Below are 26,325 nucleotides of genomic sequence, written 5' to 3'. Positions count from 1 at the left end.
CTGTTGGTTTGACGAAGCGGTTAGAATAGCTGAGGTAGTCTGAAGTTCACCCATCATCCTGTGAAAAGAAATTCATGTTATTCTGGAATCTTTATATTGATCATAAAGATGAACAGAGGGGTTCCTGAGAAACAGCACAGTCATAAATCATGAACTGCATGAAGTTCACAGATTATTTGCTACATCATAAAGAGGAAACCTGACAAACAAAAAAAAAAAAAATTATAAAAAAAATGAATTAATAAATGTTCATGATAAATAAATACACTACCGTTCAAAAGTTTGGGGCCAGTAAGTTTGTTTTAAAAATTGATTTTCAAAACATTAAATTAAAGTACATTTACTTGTATTCCTGTGTTCAACAAGGATTTATTAAAATTGATCAAAAGTGACAGTAAAGCATGTATAATGTTACAAAGGTTTCTATTTTATATACACTCACTGGCCACTTTATTAGGTACACCTTGCTAGTACCGGGTTGAACCCCCTTTTGCCTTCAGAACTGCCTTAATTCTTCGTGGCATAGATTCAACAAGGTGTTGGAAACATTCCTCAGAGATTTTGGTCCATATTGACATGATAGCTTCAAGCAGTTGCTGCAGATTTGTCAGTTGCACATCCATGATGCTAATCTCCCGTTCCACCACATCCCAAAGGTGCTCTATTGGATTGAGATCTGGTGACTGTGGAGGCCATTTGAGTAAAGTGAACTCATTGTCATGTTCAAGAAACCAGTCTGAGATGATTTGAGCTTTGTGACATGGTGCATTATCCTGCTGGAAGTAGCCATCAGACGATGGGTACACTGTAGACATAAAGGGATGGACATGGTCAGCAACAATACTCAGGTAGTCTGTGGCGTTTAAACGATGCTCAATTGGTACTAAAGGGCCCAAAGTGTGCCAAGAAAATATCCCCCACACCATTACACCACCAGCAGCCTGAACCGTTCAGACAAGGCACGATGGATCCATACTTTCATGTTCTTTACGCCAAATTCTGACCCTACCATCTGAATGTCACAGCAGAAATCAAGACTCGTGAGACCAGGCAACGTTTTTTCCACTTAAATAAGCTTTTATGCAATGGAAAGTTTCCATGGATTTTAAGCATCTGTCATGGAACCATTAATGCCAATAAAGAACCTTTATTATTAAGGGTGTATTCACACCTGTATTGTTTGGTTCGATTGAATCAAACTCAAGTTCGTTTCCCCACTTGGGCAGGTGTGAATACAGCAATCGCACTCAGGGTTGTACCAAACAACCGTACCGAGACCCAGCTGAAGAGGTGGTCTCGGTCCGCTTCCAAACTAACTCTGGTACGGTTGAATGGATGAACCAATGAATGAATGACATTAAGCACACGTGTGGTTTTGTTTACAGTTTCTGGTTCACTTGCAAAAAGGGCGGTGTGAAAGTGAACCGCACCAAACTAAAATAATCAACATCGTATTTGGTCTAGACCAAAGCAAGTGAACTACACAGCATAAAAAAGAAACATTTAAGGCAACCAGCTTCAGCAGATTTTTAAGTTCTCTCAACTTATTTTATGAGATTTTTGAGCTCTCTCAACTTTTTGTTGTATAAACTTAAAACAACAACGTTGAGAAAACTCAAAAATCTGCTGAAGCTGGTTTCCTTAAACTTTTTAAGTCAAGGCAACCAGCTGTAGCAGATTTTTCTTTTTAGCAGTTTTCTCAACTTCTTGTTTTAAGTTTATGCAACAAAAAGTTGAGAGAACTCAAAAATCTGCTGAAGCTGGTTGCCTTAAATATTTAAGTTTGCTCAACTTTTTCTTTTCTTTTCTTTTTTTTTTATAACAGTGTAGCGGACTTTCCTGGTGTGAATACACCCTAAGAGTGTAATAAAACCAAGAATACTGGACTATTTGATTACTCAATACATTTTAAAACTTTAATACCTCATTTGATGTCTTCAGATTCTAGTATTTTCAGCAGCTGTGTGTTGTTGTGAACGAGCGAATCACCTCGGTTGCATGGCTCATCCTGGACCTCTTGTTCATCATCAGCTGCTGTTTGCTTCAATTTATGCCTTTATGAGCTAATCAAGAGCTTCAAACATATAGCCATCTGCTGTCACAAGGCTTCGCTATACACTTATCAGCGCCATTCAGGTGTAAAAATGAAAAGTAAATTTGACGATAGACAGCTCTTCAATAAGGAATCAGTTGTAAAAACAAGGTGGGAGGTTTATGAGTTATTGACAATAGACTATAGGAAGTCAAGTGCTGTTTCTTTTTTTTATAAGAAAGTAAAACAAGGTTGTTGGCTGCAGCTCTTAATAATATATGCTTACTTTCAGGACAGCAACACGGAGATACAGGTCCTTTTAAAAAAATTAGCATATTGTGATAAAGTTCATTATTTTCTGTAATGTACTGATAAACATTAGACTTTCATATATTTTAGATTCATTACAACACAACTGAAGTAGTTCAAGCCTTTTATTGTTTTAATATTGATGATTTTGGCATACAGCTCATGAAAACCCAAAATTCCTATCTCAAAAAATTAGCATATTTCATCCGACCAATAAAAGAAAAGTGTTTTTAATACAAAAAAAGTCAACCTTCAAATAATAATGTTCAGTTATGCACTCAATACTTGGTCGGGAATCCTTTTGCAGAAATGACTGCTTCAATGCGGCGTGGCATGGAGGCAATCAGCCTGTGGCACTGCTGAGGTGTTATGGAGGCCCAGGATGCTTCGATAGCGGCCTTAAGCTCATCCAGAGTGTTGGGTCTTGCGTCTCTCAACTTTCTCTTCACAATATCCCACAGATTCTCTATGGGGTTCAGGTCAGGAGAGTTGGCAGGCCAATTGAGCACAGTAATACCATGGTCAGTAAACCATTTACCAGTGGTTTTGGCACTGTGAGCAGGTGCCAGGTCGTGCTGAAAAATGAAATCTTCATCTCCATAAAGCTTTTCAGCAGATGGAAGCATGAAGTGCTCCAAAATCTCCTGATAGCTAGCTGCATTGACCCTGCCCTTGATAAAACACAGTGGACCAACACCAGCAGCTGACATGGCACCCCAGACCATCACTGACTGTGGGTACTTGACACTGGACTTCAGGCATTTTGGCATTTCCCTCTCCCCAGTCTTCCTCCAGACTCTGGCACCTTGATTTCCGAATGACATGCAAAATTTGCTTTCATCCGAAAAAAGTACTTTGGACCACTGAGCAACAGTCCAGTGCTGCTTCTCTGTAGCCCAGGTCAGGCGCTTCTGCCGCTGTTTCTGGTTCAAAAGTGGCTTGACCTGGGGAATGCGGCACCTGTAGCCCATTTCCTGCACACGCCTGTACACGGTGGCTCTGGATGTTTCTACTCCAGACTCAGTCCACTGCTTCCGCAGGTCCCCCAAGGTCTGGAATCGGTCCTTCTCCACAATCTTCTTCAGGGTCCGGTCACCTCTTCTCGTTGTGCTGCGTTTTCTGCCACACTTTTTCCTTCCCACAGACTTCCCACTGAGGTGCCTTGATACAGCACTCTGGGAACAGCCTATTCGTTCAGAAATTTCTTTCTGTGTCTTACCCTCTTGCTTGAGGGTGTCAATGATGGCCTTCTGGACAGCAGTCAGGTCGGCAGTCTTACCCATGATTGCGGTTTTGAGTAATGAAGCAGGCTGGGAGTTTTTAAAAGCCTCAGGAATCTTTTGCAGGTGTTTAGAGTTAATTAGTTGATTCAGATGATTAGGTTAATAGCTCGTTTAGAGAACCTTTTCATGATATGCTAATTTTTTTGAGATAGGAATTTTGGGTTTTCATGAGCTGTATGCCAAAATCATCAATATTAAAACAATAAAAGGCTTGAACTACTTCAGTTGTGTTGTAATGAATCTAAAATATATGAAAGTCTAATGTTTATCAGTACATTACAGAAAATAATGAACTTTATCACAATATGCTAATTTTTTGAAAAGAACCTGTAGTATGTATCAGCATCACTTTAGCATGTATCATGTATTAATCATTATCATATGATAATTCTCATAAATTTTAAATTATATGCTTCATTGAAGCAATATTAATCTTTCTAAAAATATATGCTTGACTACAGGGATTGTGTAGTCCAGTGTTGACTTTTTATTTGAAAATGTCACTCCTGTGAGATACATGAGAGGGAGCAGAGCTCTGTGGGAGTTACATACGCATGAGAGGCAATGCATCATGGGAGCATACTCACCTTTCCGCCCATGAGATTGCAGTGGGAGAAAATCAGAGTAATCAATCTGGTTCTCTTCTGGTTCAGGCCCTTCACTAAACATGGTCCATTGCATGGCTGGGCAATAACTAAAAGCAACAGTGGAAAAAGTCATTTCTGAGTTGCTTTTACTCAAGAGAAACTTGCCAAAGCACAGACAGTTCAATCATTATAGCCGGAAAGGGAAGCCCAATTTCCGAGTGCCGGTACCTGAAACTATACATATATTCCACTTTTAAAACCTTGAAAATGAAGGATGAATCAGCACAGGGAAGGTTTCATTTCAGGAATTTCAATACAGCGCTTGATCAACAATGACTGACAGATATTGAGTGGTTCAAAATTCTTGAGTGAAGCAAATGTACATCTACTTTAAGAGACAATAAAACCTCATATCTTCTTTATTTTATTATATTATAAGGGGCTTGGGCTTCTACCGGTGACTCGTCAGGTTATTGTTTAATCTTCTGAAAAATGAACACAAAACCAAAACAAGAATACAATATTAAGTATCTCTGTTAAAGTTGGATTTTTTTTTTTTTTTTTTTACCCCTTTATTACAAATTTACATTTAAATGAACAATACTGGCATATCTTATTATATTTATATATTGTTAATATAACATTTTACTGAATTATTTAACAATAAATGTTACAATAAATTACAATAAATAACAATAAATTGATGTATTTATTTTATTTTTTGTACTGCTTTTGTGCTTATATTTATTTGCATCAAGGTCTTAGATGCATATTGTTTGTGTGATTATTCTTTAAAAACAGACATTGAAAAATATTTAAAAAATCGATCATTTTAAAAATATAATTATGTTTAGACTCACACTAGAGCTTATCTTGTGTTAATGAAGATATACATGTTAAAAATAGACTGTTGAAAAGCTAAACAGTGAACATAAAAATAGAAAAAATACCCAACTTCAGTGTTGTTTCAAACTTTGGTGACCATTGCTGATTATGTGATCATTAAATCATTAAATAACCCTATTTAAGCTCTATTCACAAGAGCCCATGATAAAGCGGAATAAGACGTGGGAATGTCTTTCAGATAATGAGCTTAGTATTTTATGGGCTAATTAACTCATGGTTCTGTTCCTCCTCTGTACCCATGATTGCTGTTGATATCGCTATTTACATAAATTCTGCTCTCCTCCTCAGGGTGAGAAAACAGAAAAAACAACTCACTGACCTCAATTTTAACCTGTCCCACGCACAGCTGCTCTAATTACAATTCTTTTATTATTATTATTACTCTCATTGCTACTAGTTGTTAGTTATTGTTCCTTGAGTGTTAAAACCGACTTGAGGAGAAATGTAATTTAGGCAGAAAATAACACACAAAAACTAATTTTATTAGCTATATTGATTTCAGCTTGGGCATTATCATATTTCTTGAATGAAACTGACATAGTATTTACAATAAAAATCAAATCATTTCCAGGCACTTTGATCAACTGATTATTTACTTGTGTAAGAGATTAAGTCACTTATCCAAAAACCTTTATAAACAATACAAGCCTATAGGTTAAAACAGCAAGAGGTATTAAAATCAACCATAAAATGTGAATAATTCAGATCACACTAGCTTGATTTTGTTTCTTCACTTGTGGCAAGATGGCAAGGATCACTATTGATGATATAGTCCTTTTCTTGAGGAACCCCCATTTTACATTTTGATACCTTTATCTGCCAAACTCACATTAAGCCTATTATTTTGTCTGGAACTGGAACAATGTGGTAAATTAATCATGAATAATTATTTACATCATCCGCTTGATCCTCTCTGATAAAAACATCAAATTAATGAAAAACAGGATCACGCACTAGCATTTTAGAGGAAACGCTTGGTTTATAATCAAACTACACAACACCTGACATTCTCCTTCACCCGCAATCCATTATTCATCAGTCGCCAAAGTAGGAAGCATTCACAGAAACCCTCTCATCATTCCAGTCCATTCCCTCTCACATTCCTTCAACATGTTCACACTGACCGATTCAAATCCTTTAATTTATACTCATTATTCAACTCTCCATGTGATTATAATCCTGACAAGCTAATTAAAGAGCCTATTATGTTTTGTCCACACTTGAGCCCACTTAGAAAATCCCTTGTTTCAGTTGTAATAGCTTCCATGCACAGAAAGTGTTTCAGTCAGTACTGTGATTGATATGTTGCTGATTTGATTTAGATTTATACTTTTTATAATTCTTGTGAGGGAGCCAGTGGTGTGTCAACTGCAGAAAAAAAGGGCCCCAGAGATGTTTTGAACAGCATAAACACCACCGCGCCAAATGTACCAGCAGATGAAGGCGTAAAAATGAGGTGACGTGGCAATGGAGTCAAAAGTTCATAATGTTTATTCCCAGGATGCAAAATTGAAGGTTTCCCACTGGGGTGTCAAAGGTATTTACAATGAAAGTTCAAAAACACACACCAAAAAAAAAAAAAAAAAAACATTTGGCTGTGTCAAACAAATTGACCCAAAAGACAGCAATTCCACTCCAAAACCATCCCACAACTCACTCTAGGGCTGTGTCCAAATTCAGGGTCTGCATCCTTCGGAGTACTCATTTGAAGGATGTTACGTCACAGCGCCGCGACGAAGGCTGTCCAAATTCGTAGGATCCTTCAAATGCGGCCCACAAATACGTCCTCCTTTTCCCCGAATTGGAAGGATGGGTGTGGTGGATCCTTTCCCGTCCTACCTATCCCATAATTCTTTTCGGCAGAGCGTAATGGCGGACGAAGCGAGCGGTAGCGGAGTGGGAGAGGAGTTTCTCTGACAAAACAAGCTAAAGTTTATGCTTCGGCTCAATGAATTTGTAGGAGAAATTAGTAGAATACTTAAAAACAAATAAAAATAGGCTATAATGGCTTACCTGGATGTGACTGTCTTGTAGTCTGATATAAAAAACTCTCCGACAACGAGCAAAGAAAGTATTTAATTCATTTAATTGCTTTATTTCTTCCAAAAGAATTAAAATGAGGAGAATAACTCTTTGTTTGTCCATTTTCCCGCTTCTTGCTTGGCGCTGTCACGGTTGCTAGGCGACAGGATATGACCAACGGGTAAGGGAGGGAACTGAAAGAAGGGTAGGCTGTCCAAATTCACAAACACCAACTTCCGGGTTTTGCGGACGTCGGAGGATCCCTCCTCCTTCAACCGGGTAGGAAGGATCCTAAGCAGGATGCAGACCCTGAATTTGGACACAGCCTACAAGTTCACCAACAAAGCTGAGAGGCCATCTTAAAAGACTAAGCCACTACTACTTGGGCTAAACCATTTGATAATTAAAGGTAATAACGAAACTTAAGAAAGTCAAATAAATGTGCTTCAACAGTAACAAAAAGGTAAACTGTTATAATAATGTGAAACACCAAAAAATTTGGAACAAAACAAACTGAAATAATTATTAATACTTAACAATGCTCAACCAGAAATTAAACAGATCACCAACCTCCCCCTTCCTACATGAGTACAATGAACCATGCCATCTATTGGCGGGAATGGGATCTTCAATATGGTGAGCATTCACTGTGACCGGCTTTTGACACCCCTGGAATAAATCTGCAAAAAACTTCTCAACATTGTAAATAATAAGAACCACTGTTATTGATTGTGTGTCAATAATAATTTATATGGATGTGATATTGATACTGATATGAATGGTTTTTGATGGATCATCATGTTATACTAAAGCCTGGAATAATTCAGCTTTGCCATCACAAGAAAAAAAAAAAATCATTTTAAAATATATTCAAATTGAAAATCGCTCTTTTAAATTATAATAATATTTCACTGTTTTTTGTGAGTTTTTACTGTATTTTTGATTAAATCGAATACAGTCTTGATGAGTATAAGAAACGTTTTTCAAAAACATAAAATACATGTAAAAAAATTTAAAACTTTTGAAATAATTGTTTTTGAAAGTTCACTTTTTATGTTAAACCTATATATTGATGTATTACACATGTATTAAATATCATAAGCCTCTACCAATGACCTACAGTTCACAGCAAATGCATTTTACAATTAAGGTTGTCAGTCTGCCTCACCTCACCATTGCTACATTTTTAGGACACAATATCAATTTAAAAGTAGTTTAACTTTGAAAATTGCATCCTGTGCAGGGCCTGTGCCTAACACTAAACCATACTTTAGATCCTATTCCCACACATCCCCACTGATACTCTTCCACTCTGTAATGAATCTGCAGTATACCCACTCTCCATCTCTCTCCTCAAGCACACAAAGGGAACAGACTTGCGTAAGCTGGAGAGCCTCTGCAGTCCTTCTCTACACACAGGACATGAGTCAGCCTCATCTAATGATTGTGACCTTTCCCCAACAAGGTCTGGCAGACAAAACGGGACTTAGAGTCACAACAAATACGGCAGTATTATCCCCGGCACCATAGCGACACTTACTATTAATTAAGCACCTTCAGCACAGAACTAATTCAGACGCAGCTTTGAAAGGATTACACCATCTTCAGATCTTTAGAACATTTTCAATAGTTTGGTCACTCGCAGGAGGGAATGATTTGAAAATGCGTTGGTTATTTGATCAAAAGGTCACTTGGATCCGACAGTAATTTGCATGGTAGAATGTGAAGAAAAGTTTAAAGCCGATACGAGATCAAAATGTACACACATCATGGTTATACGTATGATTAATAAATGCACATTATTCCAAAGACCAAAAAAAATTGTCTTTGTAATTTCTAATCAAAATTTGCTCGGACAAGTTTACTTTTAATTTGTTAATATGTTAATAGATATCATGAGCTAATGATAAATAATACTTTTACAGCTAATTTCAGCATAGATCACCATTGAAAGGTCTGGGCTCAGTAAGATTGATTTTTTTTCTCTTTTCTGCCCGCCAAGGCTGCATTTATTTGATCAGAAAAAAAATTAAAAACTGTGAAGTATAACAATTCAAAATAACATTTGTATTATTTTTTAAATGTAACACATTCGTCTGACAGCTAAAATTTCAGCATCATTACTCCTGTTTTCAATGTCACATGAACCTTCAAATATCATTCTTATATGCTGATTTGCTGTTCAAGAAACATTTCTTATCACAGTTGAAAAGGGATGTGCTGTTTAAATTTTTTAATGCTTTTTTTCAGAATTTTTTGATGAATTGAATGTTCAAAAGAACAGTATTTAATATATATATATATATATATATATATATATATATATAGTAACAACGTAAAATCCTTTACTATCACTTTTGATCAAATTAATGTATACCTGCTGGGTATTTCTTCCAAAAAAAATAAAATAAAAATTATTAAAATACCCCAACATTTTGTATAGAAATTCATGTTAACGTATGTATATATGGCCTATGAATAAACAATGAACACTAATTTATTTAAAAATGCACACAAATTAAGAAATTATGTAAAACTGTTGTTAAAATGACAGTTGAAATACTGAAATGACAGTTTCAGTACTTCAAACTAGTTCTAAGTGTTACTAATAAATCCGAGTTAATTCAATAGGTGGTCAAAAAAAAAAAACAATAGATTTGAAAAAAAAAAGTGGCATTACCATTGGGATACATTGAGATGCATGCAATGATGAACTGCACTAAAGCTTCAAATATTGGTTTTTAAAAAATGGAAGTGGATTAGTCCTTCAATACAAAGAACTCATGAAGGCAGCACATCCTGACAAATATTTTCTGCCCAAGATTTTTTCTGTTAATCACAAGATATAGTGGTACAGGTCTTCCTTATGAAGTGTATAATACCCATTTGGTAATTTTTAATTATTATATTTAAACTACTGATAGGTCATCCTGAGTGGGTAGCTCAGATTTTCAGAACAGCTGAGTAGTCAGTCTACTTCAGATCTGGCTTCATTCACAATCCAGTCAATTCCTAATACAAATACATCACATTATTGAAGTAAAACGAGTTTGCAAACACCATTTCATGTCGACTTTAAACATGCAATCATGTTATGTGACGGCCGAACACTGAAAATTAGTTTCCATTTGGAATGATTACTTACTTATTCTGAACAGGTTCTTGGTGGCAAGAAAGAAAACACATGTGCACCGACACCAGCAGTGTGCAACAGATGTAATGATGTGAGCCATGGAATAAACGTTATTCACCACAGCTGCTAAGAGCTATTGTGATGTAGAGTGCAACTTAATTATCCTATCTCTTGCTATGATTTCTAAGATAAGTTTTCATTTCACATCTCATTTTTGTTTGCTATGCTATTCTCTGAAAATCACAGAGTCTTCTTGGCAGTGTTACTTGGAATTACGAAGAGGTCATGACTGGCTTGTTTGTGTCCCTTGGTGGGAATGGATTGGAAGCAGAAGTGAACAGAGAATGGACAGACACATTGTTAGTGGAGCAGAGTTGTACTGGGACATGTTTCCGTGCTCACAGTGGGATATCTGGCAGCATCTTTTGCGCAATAAACTGCCCAGTCATAGCGCCGTGCTCAGGCTTAAGGGTTTTAATTCCGATGCGGCCAAGATCAATGAGCTTCACATTTGGGGGAGTCTGCGTGAGTGAGAACGCTGCATGAAGATGAGGTAAATAGGGAAGGGGATGGGCATATGCGCAAAAATCCGTGGAAGACAACCTCTGGCCCTGGTCCAGAGGATCACTAAGCAATGTACTGCATTGGAGAGAGCGGAGCACCTCGGGGATCACAGCAAATTGGTCAGCTTTGTTTTATCATCGATTGGTCATGTTGCTCATGCTCCCTAAATATCAACCTGCACTGGTCAGACTCGCATGGCACAGAAAACATCATAAATATGGGATGAACACTGCAGTATTGCCTACTTCACTCCATATCACAAGATTTGTGCATCTGCATTCATGGGTTGAGCTCGTCTCATTCTGATCATCAGTCTTTATATACTTGTCTTGTGAGACTTTTACTTCTGCTTATATTTGGGGCTCCGATGATGAATATATAAAATTAAAATATGAATAGAAATTAACCTCTTATTTATCTATTTTACCAAAAAAATCATGCACTTTTCTGAAATGTGACCATAATTCATTTGAATTATGTTGTTGCTTACAGGCAGTCTGACACATAGCAGATAACTAACTAAACATATATAAAATGATCCAGCATTCTTGTGACCCTATAGGAGAACCTATTGAGAGAATAGATGTATAAATTCATCAATCAATTAATAAATAAATGTTCAGAAAAAAAAAAAATCAGTTCTTGTAAGATTAGGCCAGTTCCTTGAGTATCATCCCAATGCTAATGTTTTGTTTTGTTTTTTTCTAAGAAGCTATATGGACCTTATGGTTTCTCTTTGTATTTGGGGTCTCCAATGATGAATATGTAAAAATGATATATATTTATAAATTAACTTTTTATTCAACTCTCTGTTTTACCACAGTCATGCACCTTTCTAAAATGTGATGAGAATTCATTTTTATTATGTTTTTTTAAAGTCGGTCTGAACCCAGCAAAAACAAACTGCACAAAATAAATGCATAACTAACTACCTATAACTAACTAAAAAAAAATAAAAGGCTAAAACAACTCTGCAACACTATAGGATAAGTGGTTTGGAAAATGGAATAAATAATAATGATCAGTTCCTGTAGTTCTTAGAACAATTTCTTAAGCATCCTAACTTAATTTTTCATTATTATTATGTTTTGAAGAACCCCATTTATGGAAGACCGTTTCCGCCTCTGAATAATTATAATAAAAAAAAAAAAAGGTAATTGAGTTTTTCACCATTGTGAGTTTGTATCCCATAATTATGATTTTTATACCAAGCAATTCGGACTTCATTCTCAGAATTGTGAGTTTATATCAATTCAAGATGCAAGGTCAAGATGGTCTGTGATTTGTTGGACTATTTATTTTGCATAGTGCAGCAAAAACAAACAAAAGCCCATTAAAAGCATACATTTAAGAGCATAGGTTTTTTAAATAAACCTGATTGACAAAGAAAAGAATATCAAAATAATGAATTTCTTTATGATTTTGCTAAAAACAATAATAAATAAACAAGTCCATTTGCAATCTGTATGTTTGTTCTGTTGCTATGTAAAGCTGTGTGTGTGAGAGAACAGTATTTTCAGAAGGATTTGTGGGAGGGTCTGTGTGTGCACATACCTTTTGGTTCTTGGCTCTGATGATAAGCCTCCTGCTTGCTTGAGTGCCTTTCCAAACCCAGAGACCGAGGTGTTATGACTATGGATGACAAGCACAGGAGCTTTCCAGCCTGAGACAGAGGAGCAGGGAGACATAGATAATATAGGGTAAAGAGATACAAGACACGTGGGAAAGTGAAAGATGGTTGCAGTCAGACAAGACAAAGATATAGAGTGATGAAGGAGGGGAAAGCTGGAAGAATAGCATTTTGTAGGAGAAAAAACACAGCACAGGAATAATATTAGATAGGAAAGGAAAAGAATAAGCAAGAAAGTGAGAACGGAGACAATGCCCACTGTCCTTATGTATGTACTTATTTTCTTTTCTGGGAAACATGTAGGCAAGTATCTTCTGTATAGCTTCTGAAGGGCAGTACTAAATGAAAAAATATATTTAAAAGGTGACATATCATGAAAATTCAACTTTTTCCGTGTTTCGGTACTATAATCGGGTCTCTGGTGCATGTACCGACCCAGAAAATGTGAAAAAGATCAACCCATTACATTTTTTTGGTAAGCCTTTCTCTGCAAGCTAATGTGGAATACAACGCATGATTTCAGCACAATAGACATGATAATCAAAACCATGCAGATGTTTTTAGCAGAGTATCTGAGGTACGATCTATAAAGGCACTGCCCTATTCTGTAAATGGGGCGGGGAGCAGCAGCTCATTTGCATTTAAAGAGACATGCACGAAAACAGCCTGTTTCTGCTTCCATTCAAAATTGGCATTTTCAAAATTATATAATAAATGATCTGTGGGGTATTTTGAGCTGAAGCCTCACAAACACATTCTGGGGACAATCGAGACTTATATTATATAATGTAAACAGGGGCATAATAGGTCTCATTTAAACAAAACAAGAAAAATGCACACATCTTCATCCTTATCAAAAGTTTTCACCCCCAGATCTTAATGCATTGTTTTCTTCTTGAACATCAGCAAATGTTTGAACCTTTTGTAATAGTTGCGTATGATTCCTTCAATCGTTGTCATTGCAAATAGATGGATCTCAAAATCCTACAGTCACTGTTGGAAAGAATTCAAATATGCAAAAGATGCTGGAAAACCAAAGAATTAGCAGGACCTGGAGGATTTTTCTTAAAAACAGGAAAAACAACATGCTCATGAACAACCATCAGAGGAAGAAGAGGAAAAAAAGGTAATGAAACATAATTAAGAATCACACATAAACTCTTTTATAAATTCAGCTATTATTTTGTCTTGCGGACTGCATGTAAACATCTTTTATACATTTGTGAACAATAAGCAATTGTGAAGCAGCAGTCAGTCTGTCATGTCACTTTTTTCAACTGTATTTGCATTGTTTTCAGTTACCTTATCGTCCGCACACACAACCACTCTTTATTACCCATCATCCCTTCTCCTCCATGTTGTTTTTCCTTAGACCTTGAGTAGATTGAATTATCTTGCCCCTACAATGCACATTCAAACAAACACAAAATCAATTTAAAAGCAGCTTATTGTGAACACTTGACCAATGATTACAAATGACAGGCAAATTAAACGTCACACCTGCCGTCCCCTAGAAAAGGAGAGGGAGTTACAATACAGTATATTATGCAGAATCACTCTCAGAAATGCGGTAAGAAAAATGTCAAGGACCAGAGTGTAAGTTCAAAAAAATGCACAAGAAATCAACCAGCAGAATGAACGAATAGGGGCCTTGAACCGTTACTGCTACATCTGCAGTGAGTCACTGCTACTGTATTTTCCTTTTACATAAATGTGTGTCCAATGCAAAGAATTTCTACTAATTCCATTAAAGGGTTACAAATGGTGCAGTTTTTTGTTCCAGTCTCCTAAGCCTCTCACATTTACACTGTTGGAAATGTCATTTACTGACATTTATTTAAATGGTATTATAGCCAGTGGTGGGCTTTCTTTGTTCTTAAATATTTTGCAAGAACATATAGAGGTGAAATAAAGTAGTGATTAAGTATTTATTTTGCGGTCATCAGTAACAAAGCTGCACATGAACACTATGGTATTGAGCATTGCCATAGGAACAAAAAATTTGAGACTAGGGATGTGGACATGTGGACAGAGTAGTAGTTTCGCATTTCTTCAAGGATGTGAAAGCAGGAAGTGAAAGGAAGATGAGGAAGATTATTGTCAAGAGGAAGATGAGAGACACCAGACCCAACAATGCAGATGACCTGAAGGCCGCAATCAAAGCAACCTGGGCTTCCATTACACCTGAGCAGTGCCACAGGCTGATTGCCTCCATGCCACGCCGCATTGATGCAGTAATTCATGCAAAAGGAGGCCCAACCAAGTATTGAGTGCATAGAAATGAACATACTTTTCAGAAGCCTGACTTTCTGTTTAAAATATCCCTGTTTTTATTGATCTTATGTAATATTCTAATTTTCTGAGACACTGAATTTTGGGTTTTCATTATCTGTAAGCCATAATCATCAAAATTTCAAGAAATAAAGGCTTGAAATATTTCACTCTATGTGTAATGAATCTATATAATATATGGGTTTCACTTTCTGAAACGAGTGACAAAAAATATTGACTTTTTTCACGATATTCAATTTTTATTTTTTTTAGATGTACCTGTATAATCTTACACATCATACATTTTACTGTACTGAAGTCCTGAAGCTTATAACTGACTGGTCTGTGATTTTTTTTTTAACACTTTAATGTGAAGTGCAGCTTTAGCTTTGACAAGTAATCCCACCGAAAGAATGTTTTTAATCATGCAATCATTAAGAGAATTGTGTACAGTGGAGCTCTGATACAAGAAAGATGCGACAGGACTTAGACGCAAAGATTGTTTACAGTGCATGTGCATGCTTCAGTTCGTTTATCTGCTTGGATGAGCATCAGAAATCTTGAGCACAGGAAACCCTCACTATGTATTACTCTTGACAGCACAATTGGGAACAGTTCAAAAGCAGTCAAGGTTTTACAGACCCTGCTAGTCCTTGCTGGGAGATGCCATCACTACAAACTTATCACAAACATGTTTTTTGAAAACAGACAAAATTTACCAATCTGCTTCCTTTAATGCCACAGGATAGTTGCCAGTGAAGGATCGGGGACTGTGATCTCCTGATGTCCTTTTCTTCCAACTCCAATGTAATTAGTCACTCACGAGCAAAGATGGCAGATTTCAAACCACATACTTCTGTGGAGTACTGCAACAGTTGATCAACTACAGTTGAGTACATAAGCTCCATATGAAATTATGAGTGAATTACACGCATTCAATGAAACCTTTTTTTCTGTTTTATTGGAGAAATCAATGAAATGATACAAAATATATAGTACATAATATTTTGGAAACTTAGTTTAGACATTTAGACCACGCATTAAGCTCAGAAAAACCTAGAAACTGATACTCTTGTTACATAATTGTCTCTTCACAGGGTCTTCAAACATCTTCCCTATGGGAATGGAGACTTCTCTCCGTAACAGGCTTCTCTGGACTTCTGGAGAGGAGAACTCACTCGCTGTGTCTAGAGAGAGAATTTCACATGGTTGAAATGGGTCCATTTGGCACTACAGCAAAGCACAGGTTAAATCGAGCATAAAGAGATAATCAAACTAAAACGAGTGTTACGAAACAGCTGCGGTACTGATCTCGCTCCTGAATGGACTTTTACTGCATAATCATTATGAAGAATAATGCAGACTGTAAAAACTCTTTTACGCTTTAAGTTGCATGTCACGACACATTACACAAACTGCATCCATTTTTTCCCCTATGGAAGCCTTTTTATTATCATTTTTAAAACAGACACATGTAGGGAAAAACAACAGCACTAAGACTAATGATGATTGAATAACTAAATTCATAATTTGAACAGCAGCATGGTGTAAACAGAGATTGTGAAGCCTGCAAAAAATAAAATGCAATAGACTAAAGCCATTTTCTCTCCGGATATCACACTCAGACAATCATTCACTGAGCCCCTCGTTAATTTAGCCAGTTTGTCTTCAATTTGTGTTAAGGTTTTTCTTGTTTTGCTGTGAAGCGTGTATTTGTAATACACATCAAAATACAACACCCACGCTACAACTTTATATTGCTTTCTAAAATCATTCAGACGTGTCTCACCATTTCTCTGTCTGCTTGACTGCTTGAAACAGAGATAATTACATTATTCTACTTAAGAAAATGAACACCATGAGTAAACTGTTTGCAGTTCAATATGATGTAAATTCATTTTAGGATACATTTTGTACACAACCCTGTTAACACAAAAAATGTACCTGCTTGAAACTTAGATACTTATGAAGTACATTTGGACACTATGACATGGCAGAAAAGTGAATATTACATTTCCAATTTTTACACAAACTAGTGTTGCCTGCATTCAGCACTCAGCTATGTTACCCAAGTAAAGAAAAAAAAAACATAACTCTACACGTAACTCTAAAAATATTGTTTTGGTTTTACACGCATTGCATGCTTGGCAAATGTTAATTTAAATCACTGACTGCTGTTGCCGTGAGGCCTAACAGTCAGAAGCTCCCTCTGAGTCTGCAGACAAATGCACTTTCGCCAACAAAATCATGGATGAAGTCCAATTTCAGTGTGACCAGAATTTCTGAGGACTGTAATTCCTCTGTTTTTCAAGGACATGCTTTTATCATTTAGAGGGACTCGTCTGCATTCGTTTCAAGTTGGTATGTGCAGTGTCACAGTTACTGGAAATGAAGTTTCTTTGCCCATTTCTCTTTGTCCTTTCTGGTTATCATGTCTTGTCTGCACAATATCCTATTCTTTTCCATAAGATCAGATCATCTTAGATAACACATACTTTGAAAACTCAGAAACACTATTCTTTTTTTCCTATAACAGAACAAAGGAATTTTGAGGGGCACTTTAGAACTGAAATCCAAATGTGGAGTGAAAGTGAAAACCAAAACATACTTGAATCCACACTGTTATCCAAACAGAATTTCATCCTTTAACCAGAAACTATTTAATGCTGAAACTAGTTCAAAGTGAAATACAAACAATGTGTAACAAATTCTATCACAATAAAAAAAAAAAGAAACTATCTTCAATAGGGATCTGCAGCAATATTGCAAGGGGGACCATCAATTATCCACTTTATTTGAACTCATTTTCTGGAGAAAAAAAAAAAAAACATCTCCTTAAATCTCCTTGACACTTCCACATTAAAATTACAAGAACATTACATTGTTACATTCACACAAGTGTATAATATAAATTCTCATTTTAAAGGCTGTGAAATTTAAGCCAAGTAATGCGTAAATAATTACACAAGCACATTATTTAATCAATGTGTTATTGGCCTTACGATGGATTATGCATGCTGCATTATAAAGATTTAAAAAGGTAGTCAAATGTAAGAGCTGATAGCCATGTGGTCATCTGATCAGGGTTTGCATCCCAGCTCCAGTTTCCCTACTACTCAACACCTCTGGTGTGACTTTAAATGCAGACCTTGAGCTGAAAACCACCAAACACCAATGATTTGTACATACACTATATGGAAAAAAGTATTGGGGCACCCCCTTCTTTAGAACAGAAGAAGGCACTTCCAAAACTATGGCAACAAAGATGGAAGCATAATTAACGTATTTAAAACTTGTATTTCCATCTCTGTTGCAACAGTTTTGAAAGTGTCTAAAATGACTGTACCCAGGTGTTCAGCTGGGATTAGGACTTTGCTTTATGCAGACCAGTCAAGTTCTTCCACACTGACTGAATCAATCATTTCTTTTTGAACCTTGCCTTATACGGTCATGTTAGACTAGAAAAGGGTCCTGTCCAAACTGTTGCTATAAAATTAGAAGCACACAATTCCCTAGAATATCATTATATGCTTAAACATTAAGATTCGTACTCATGGAAATGACTAAAGTAGTCAAACCTGTTCATTAGAATACTTCAATAGTACATCAATACTTTTGGCAGTATAGTGTATAATCTAAATGATAAATTGGAATGGGTGCAAAGGCGAGGCAATCATCCAGAGATGATGGATACTGCCTGAATTCAAACTGTGAAAGAGATCTTTTCTGGCAGATCACCCAGTGCTTAATGACAGATGAAGCAAACATCTCACAAACATGGGCTTCTGTAAGGCTCTAAGAGGCCTGAAACAGATGTTTTCGTTATACTAGCTAAAGACGCCATAAGGCAGCCCCCAGGATAAGCTTAACAAATCAGCAGAGAACGCTGAAAATGCATTGGTTCCTTTGCAGGTTCTGGCTTATGACTCTGGATTACTAGCAAGACATTTGCAACGGCTTATCCAAATATCCAATGATCCTAATATCTTCCAGATCAGCTCTTAACAAATGGAACAAATTGATTCGCCTCATCTGAAATGGAGGAGCTTTAAGATGGCTTCATAGCTTAAATGCAATCCAATGCATGACAAGGACCTTCACTGTCAAAAGGAACTGCAAATATGGACAGATTTCATATCAATGTACATATATAAATATCACAGCCACTGCTCTTCAGATAAGTATTACTCTGTAAGGGATGGAATAGTGCATAAAAAGTAATGAGAATGAATGCTGCATACGTCCACATTGAAGATTACAAAGTGCAATGTTGGTTGTAAGTGAATGATGTGAAAACTGATGGTACAAGGCCACTTTATAACTCGCAATTTTGACTTTATTTCTCACAATTTGACTCTATAACTCGCAATTGCGAGTTTATTTCACTGAATTCTGAGAAAACCCCAATTGTGAGAAAAAGTCAGAACTGTGACAGTCGCAATTACCATTTTTTTTTATTTAATGGTGGAAACGGGCTTCCATAGATGGTGTCAATACATGATTATGTAACTAAATGCATATTATGGCTTTTTAAAGGCCAAGCTTAAAATGCAACACAATATGGCTCCTGCTCTAATTTCTCTACCCACCATGGGGGGTCCTTGGCCTGAAAAAAAGGTCGAAGACCCCTGAGCTATGGAAATTGGCACGTTGAGAGGAGAATGTGTGTGGGATTTGGTGCTACTCAAATAAACCAGCAATGTTTTCCTTCCACATGCTTCCTCCCTTCTTTATGCCTTTGAACAGATTTATTGTATGACAATTAAGCAGGAGCTGAAGGCCTGTAGATAAGCCTTCTAAGAGCCATAGAAGAATATTTTATTCATAGGAAACATTTGATCCATACGCTTAATGAGAAAAACAAACAAATCAGCCCTTTCAGTCCCCTGGTTCATAAATCACACAAAGTGCTGGAAAAACAGTGAGTGACACTGAGCGCTTGCTTATGGCTCCCAAAGCAGCCAGTTCAAAAGGAGAACAAATGACATCGCCTGGGACACAAAGGCAGCCGTATGTCTTGATGAAGGTTTAACCAAACAGAGATTGAGTGGAGGGATTTTTGTGTTTCATAAACAATGAGGAGGGAGTTAAAAGGCTGATCTATTCTGGAAATGCAATTTTAAAATTTTTGAACATTCCTGTGTTTGGGAACAGTCTGTAAGAAACAGCTATGAGATAACATTTCACTTCTAAGAGAAAATTGAAACAGCTGAGACCATGATGCGCAAGTCTTTCATACTAGCTTCAAAGTTAAAGCTAGATTCTTATATTCTGAAGGAACGAAAAATAGGTTCTTTATTGTAAGAATATGCTACAGGTTACAATTGATAAATTCTGACTAAGGATCATTAAGTTACATACAGTCGTGGGCAGAATTATTGGCACCCTTGGTAAATATGATCAAAGAAGGCTCTGAAAATAAACCTGCATTATTAATCCTTTTGATCTTTTATTTAAAAATAAAATAAAAATCTAACCTTTCATTGAACTAAAACAATTGAAAATGGGGGAAAATCTCATTATGAAATAAATGTTTTTCTCAAATACACATTGGACACAATTATTGGTACCCCTAGAAATTCTTATAAGTAAAATATCTCTGAAGTATATTCCCATTCATATTTACAATTTTGAGCACTCCAGGGGGATTATGAACATGAAATTATCCAGCCATGGATTCCTGTTTCACAGAAGTATAAATAGGAGGGAAAGCAAAGTCCAAATTCCCTTAATCATCCATCACAATGAGAAAAACCAAAGAATGTTTTTCTGATGTGCAGCAAAAGATAATCGAGCTTCACAAATTTCCATTTCCACCATCAGGGCAATAATTAAGAATTTCCAATCAACAGAAAATGTTATGAATCTGCCTGGAAGAGGACATGTGTCTATATCGTCCTAACGCACAGTGAGGAGGAGGAATTTGAGTGGCCAAAGACTCTCCATGGACCATAGCTGGAGAAGAGTAAAGAAAGGTTGAGTTTCGGGGTCAGAAAACCTTACAAAAAAAAAAATTGTCAAACAGTCCCTACATCACCACGTGTTGTTCAGGAGGGTTTCAAGAAAAATTCTCCTCACTCATCCAAAAATAAAATCTCCTGCATATTCAGTTGTCAGACACGACTGGAACTTCAAATGGGACTGGCTTCTATGATCAAATGAATCAAAAAAATTAGCTTTTTAGCAGTGTTAATTTTGGCAGGCATTTTTGATTTAGTCTTAGTCTTTATCTTGAGACGAAAATGCTTACTAGTCTTAGTCACATTTTAGTAATTTGAGTCTTTCATAGTTTGTCAAGTTTTGGTAGCTATTTTTTATGTAGTATTCAAACAAAAATAGTCATCAATCCTTCTCTCTTTAGACCAAATCAATTAAGCTTATGAGAAATTTGAATCAAGGATTCAAGGTACAGTAGGTTTACTTAAGTATACATTTATTTAACATCTTTTGTTGGTTAACATTGATGACACATAATTAGGAATGCTGTCCATTTAAGACGGAAGGTATGCATGTAATACTGACACACATTCAGTTTTCACCCACGTATTTACGCTCACTTAAGCCATAACTGACTGTATTTACGGTAGACTGACTCTACACGATAGACATTTGGACTGCTGTGTGTGTATTTGAGCGCTGAGAACTGATCGCGCGCTGCATTTGAGAACTGAAGAAGTGGAGCGTGCGCAGTGGCGGCGTTTCACAAAACCATAGGGGGTATGGCAGTGGAGTAAATTGAAAGGGGTGGGGTCGGGGTTACAGTTTTGATAAAAAAATACCATGGCACATTACTAAGCACTGAAATATAGGAAGAAAATATAGAAAAGGAATAAGTGTTTCTCTTTTAACAATTAAACAGTGCATCGTCAGAGTATGTAGCTTTATCAGACACTTGCACTTAACATTTTATGAAAATCAAGCTCAAATGGAGTTAACAGTGTTTTTGACCAGCGAATGGCAGCATCTGAAGTGCATCGCATTATACGTTTTTATCAACTTACAGGTTATTGTAGCTATATGGGTGCTTAGTTTTTCATGTCGTTTAATACACTTGGCCAAAATCTCATTATATAGATGAAGCGCTATATGCGCACACTTGCACAGGATATTTAAAACGTACAAAAGTATATTGGTTACAACTATACGGCAAAAGCTAAGACTCTTCTCTGCTCTTCAAACAGACAAAAAACATTAGCCTTTACAGACAGTGTTTTAGTGAAGAAAACGCTGTACTTATTCAAACATCAGTTACTTATTATTTACCCTTGCATTGCGAACAAGCCAAGATCCGTCTCCAGGCTGCGCAGCATTTCATTCTGAGGCAGGGCAGTTATACGAGGTTTCGCTGACAGTTTGAGGATCCATAGCGTTACAAAGTTTAGTGACGAGCTCTTCTGAATGCTTTTCATTGGTTAAATATTTGTAAAACCCTCAAACAGACATAAGGAAGATCAATAGCAGTGATTTAAAACAGTAATAACGAAATAGAGAGTTTGGATAATTTTCAGGCACACATGACTGGGCTAGGGTATGGCGACTGCCATACTCTGCCATATGGAAACACCGCCCCTGAGCGTGCGACAGAGAGAGCACTTCTATCAGCGCGATTCCGCCTATCACGCCTTCACTAACTTCACTAACTAACCCGGGAAAAACAGGACGTCTGGTCTAAGGTCTAAGGTAAGACGGTCTTGTCAATCAATGATCGTGGGCGTGGTCTGTACAGAACTACGTCATTCTGACAGGGCTCTCAGAACAGCCTGATTTGAGAAAGAGGATTTTAAAATCAAAGGGTGGATTTTTATCATTATAGGATGGATGTGTACACGCACTTCCAACACACATTTATGTTCAAACAACTTGAAAAGTAAATATTTGTCGTCAAATATGTTTGGTAAACAGCAAGTAAATTAACTACATTGAAATATTCACAAACCTGCATAGGTCAACTGCTTATTTGGCCCAAATCTGAAAACAGTATGTCAAAGGTGCCCAAATCACATATTATTTACAGAAGACTTTCTAAGCATGCATTTTGTAATAATATTGGCCAAAATCCCTCAAATAAATCTAATCTGACTGGTTTGAACGGTTCTCAGATGCCATTTTATGAAGAATTTTATTATCACCAGTGCAATACATATTTTCGGTACTTAATAGAAGTATGTGAAATGGGCTTCAGCCCTGGTCTACTTCAGTAAGATGACAGAGTGGTGAGAATTCACTTCACCAGCAAGATGACAGTTTTGTTCTGGCTAAAACAGGAAAGTTTCTGAAAGAGACTCCGGGACATTAATCAAGCACCATTTATGCTATTGCTCATGTCAGGCACCAATCAGATAGATATCAATTCAAAAGTATGTGATGTGTGTTTGAAATGCAAGTTCTTTTTTAATGTTACTGGAACAGTTATACAACATTTGTCCACACTCAGTACAAAGACAAGCCAAAGTGTTGTGTTCATTTAACTATGACTAGATATGTAAAATGGACATACTGCAAGCAATTGACTTTTCTAAAGTACCTCATCTCAACCAAAATAGGGCAAACCTCATGATTATGAAAGAGAACATCAGATAAAAGCCTTTCAAATGTTCTTGTTTCCTGTAAGCAAGCATTTTTTTTTTTAACACGCATGTTGATAAGCTTCACAACCAGTATGATCTCCAGTACAAATTTAATATTGATCAAACTTAATTTTAAATAGAAAGGTTGCTTGTTAAATGTCCTCCGTTTCATTCATTAAAAAATAAATAAAAATCAAAACCTGACTATAATAGTACAAAGTTCTGACAGCATCTCTCACCATAACCAACGCATGTGGTCAGATGTTGGTTCAATTCCAGTACAAAAGTTTGCTAAGCCTTTGTAAATTATAGTCATATGAAAACTGGATTTAAAGACAAACTACGATTTACTGACATTTCATTAGGTGACGTCTATATGGATTAAAGCTAATAGAGATTCTTTAAATCCAAGAGCACTGGTTTCAATAATTAGGCTGAAGAATTTCTTTCAACAGTGAACAGTTTCTTTCAACAGATTTTTATCTCATCATGACAACAGTCTTAATATCACATCTGGCATAATACTATCCCACGAGTACAATTTTCCATACCACATTTATAAAGCTAGAGGTGGATCCTCAAGGCAAGATATAGGGTAACGGGTGGGAATATCTTGTCTCTACACAAAAACTGAACTGGAAAAAGAACAGCTACTGCCTGAGAGTCTTATCCCCCAGTGAGTGGCTCATAGCGGGGGGGGGGGGGGGGGGGGGGGGGGGGGGGGCACTACTCTATCAAAGAAGAGCAATCCCTCGCTGAAAGAAGGCCTTACGCACTCCAGATGTGCTGGAACTATGGGGATACAACCCATGCCAACAACAACAACTCGCGAGACTAAGCCTTTATTAGATGACTGTGGATGCAGGGATTTTTGTGGGACAAAATCCTGTCAAAGAATAGACCGCATGTTTATTGCTGAAAGTAGCAAAAAAATTAACATCAGTACTGGATAACATAAATGCCTGCAACTATCGCCAATGCAGAATATTCATCAAGTTAACATTAACCAACAGACCAACTTGTATTACAGCTAGGCAGTCGTGCCCTAATGGATAGAGAGTCGGACTTGTAACCCGAAGGTCGCGAGTTTGAGTCTCAGGTCCGGCAGGGATTGTAGGTGGGGGGAGTGAATAACCAACATTCTCTCCACCTTCAATACCACGACTGAGGTGAGACCCTTGGGCAAGGCACCGAACCCCCAACTGCTCCCCGGGCACCACAGCAATAAGGCTGCCCACTGCTCCGGGTGTGTGTGTGTTCACTACTGTGTGTGTGCACTTGGATGTTTATAGTGCATTGGCTATAGTTGCAAATTCTGAGTATGGGTCACCATACTTGGCCACACTTCACTATTTTGTTTTTCCACTATACTGTAAATAGTATGAATGATTACATTTAAAATAACTTTCCTTTTTCAATGCATTTGATTAATTCATGTGACGGCAAACTGAATTCACAGCAGCCATTACTTACATTAAATTTCATATAATCCATCAGAATTCACTATAATATGCTGCTTTGGTATAACATTTCTTGGAATGAGCCTAAAATGAACAGCATTTAAACAAATCTTTTGTAACATCATAAATATCTTCGCCGTCACTTTTGAACAATGTAATTCATCTTTGCTGAATAAAAGTATTAATAAAATATGCCACACTATCCAAAAAAAAAAAAAAAGAAAAAAGTAGTGCTGTCAAATGATTAATCGCAATTAATCCCATCCAAAATAAGTTTGTTTACATAATATGTGTGTATATACTGTGTATATTGATTTATTATATATTTATTATATTATTACTATATATTTAAGAAAAATGTTATGTTTATATATTAAATATATTTATATATAATAAAGAATATAAACATGTATATACATGTAAATATTTTAAATATATACAATGTGTGTGTATTTATATATGCATAATAAATATACACAGTATACACATATTATGTAAACCAAAACTTTTATTTTGGATGTGATTAATCGTGATTAATCATTTGACAGCACTAAAAATATATATATATTTGAAGAGAAATGAATGGAAATTACATGCAAAGATGAATTGTGAATTAAATTAACAGTCATAAATCATTCAAACAAAATGAAATAAAAGCAACATTATAAACATGACTATAACTGTTAATTACAAGTGTCAGATATTATGATTTTTGATTTAACATTTTGTAATTGTGTATGTGATGTGTGAAATGTGTATGTAATTTTGTTGCTTGTGAAGAACTACTTACTTGAGTAGCTGCTACCATGTCTTCAACAGAAAATATCTGAGATGGAGCTGAAATAAACAGAGAAAAACATATTAAAAATATTTTTAAAAATTCAGCATGGGCCATCTCTCCCATTATATATAAAAAAAAAAAAAAAAAAAAAAAGTCAAATACATTATTGATCGCCTTGTGGGGAACATTTTTGTCATTATGTTACACAAAAATGTGGCATAATGCATTGCTCAAACCAGTAGGAATTAATTAATAGGATTTATAGTTCCCTCTCAAAAGGGGATATATAAATTCAGATTCATTCATCATATGACTGGATTTTTAGTTTTGACTGAAATTAGAAAATGGCCATATTTTATTATTATACACGGCCCACTTGAATACATAAAGTAATGAAGAGAAACATACCAAGAACAGTCCTAGGCTAATTTCCAACAAGCATGATGTTACATGATCTCTGCACCATGCAATAGTATGGCATTTTACTGCTTCACACATATACACAGAGCAGCAATACTGTGATTCTGCAGACCTAGGCAGAATTTTGAGACACAAGGGACGATAATTTAAGTCAAGACACAAGGCCCTGTCACTGCCACACTGGTGCTTTGGGTCCAGCTCAGCTTGAGAAATGATTACAGAACTGGTCTCTACTGATGAAAAGCAATGGGGACACAATAAGCCAGCCACCTGCCATGTAGGAAGTGCGGAAATTGTGAAGCTGGAGGCAGTGATGGAAAGGGGAGAGTGATGAAATTAGGGAATTGGTTGCACAGGAGG

General features: G+C 36.4%; 1 protein-coding gene across 7 annotated transcripts in view; it reads right to left on the bottom strand.

Moving 5' to 3' along the window:
• Window positions 1-12,112: 12,112 nt before the first annotated feature.
• rad18 (RAD18 E3 ubiquitin protein ligase) overlaps window positions 12,113-26,325 on the bottom strand; it is a 49,310-nt gene continuing 35,097 nt past the window's right edge. For 3 of the 7 annotated variants that reach the window (XM_079431957.1, XM_079431959.1, XM_079431961.1), the window contains 2 exons: window positions 25,555-25,601; window positions 15,674-15,924 (listed from right to left, as the gene is read on the bottom strand). In XM_079431957.1, the coding sequence (XP_079288083.1) occupies window positions 25,577-25,601 (25 nt within the window). In that variant the 3' untranslated portion in view covers window positions 15,674-15,924; window positions 25,555-25,576. Of the gene's footprint in view, window positions 13,867-15,673; window positions 15,925-25,554; window positions 25,602-26,325 lie in introns of those variants that run through there. The other 4 variants (XM_079431958.1, XM_079431960.1, XR_013784995.1 and 1 more) reach the window with 4 other exon arrangements.

The sequence above is a fragment of the Barbus barbus genome, assembly GCF_936440315.1.
Source record: "Barbus barbus genome assembly, chromosome: 13".
NCBI lineage: Eukaryota > Metazoa > Chordata > Actinopteri > Cypriniformes > Cyprinidae > Barbus > Barbus barbus.
Note: the sequence above shows the minus strand (reverse complement) of the source record. Positions and strands in the feature narration are given on the sequence as shown.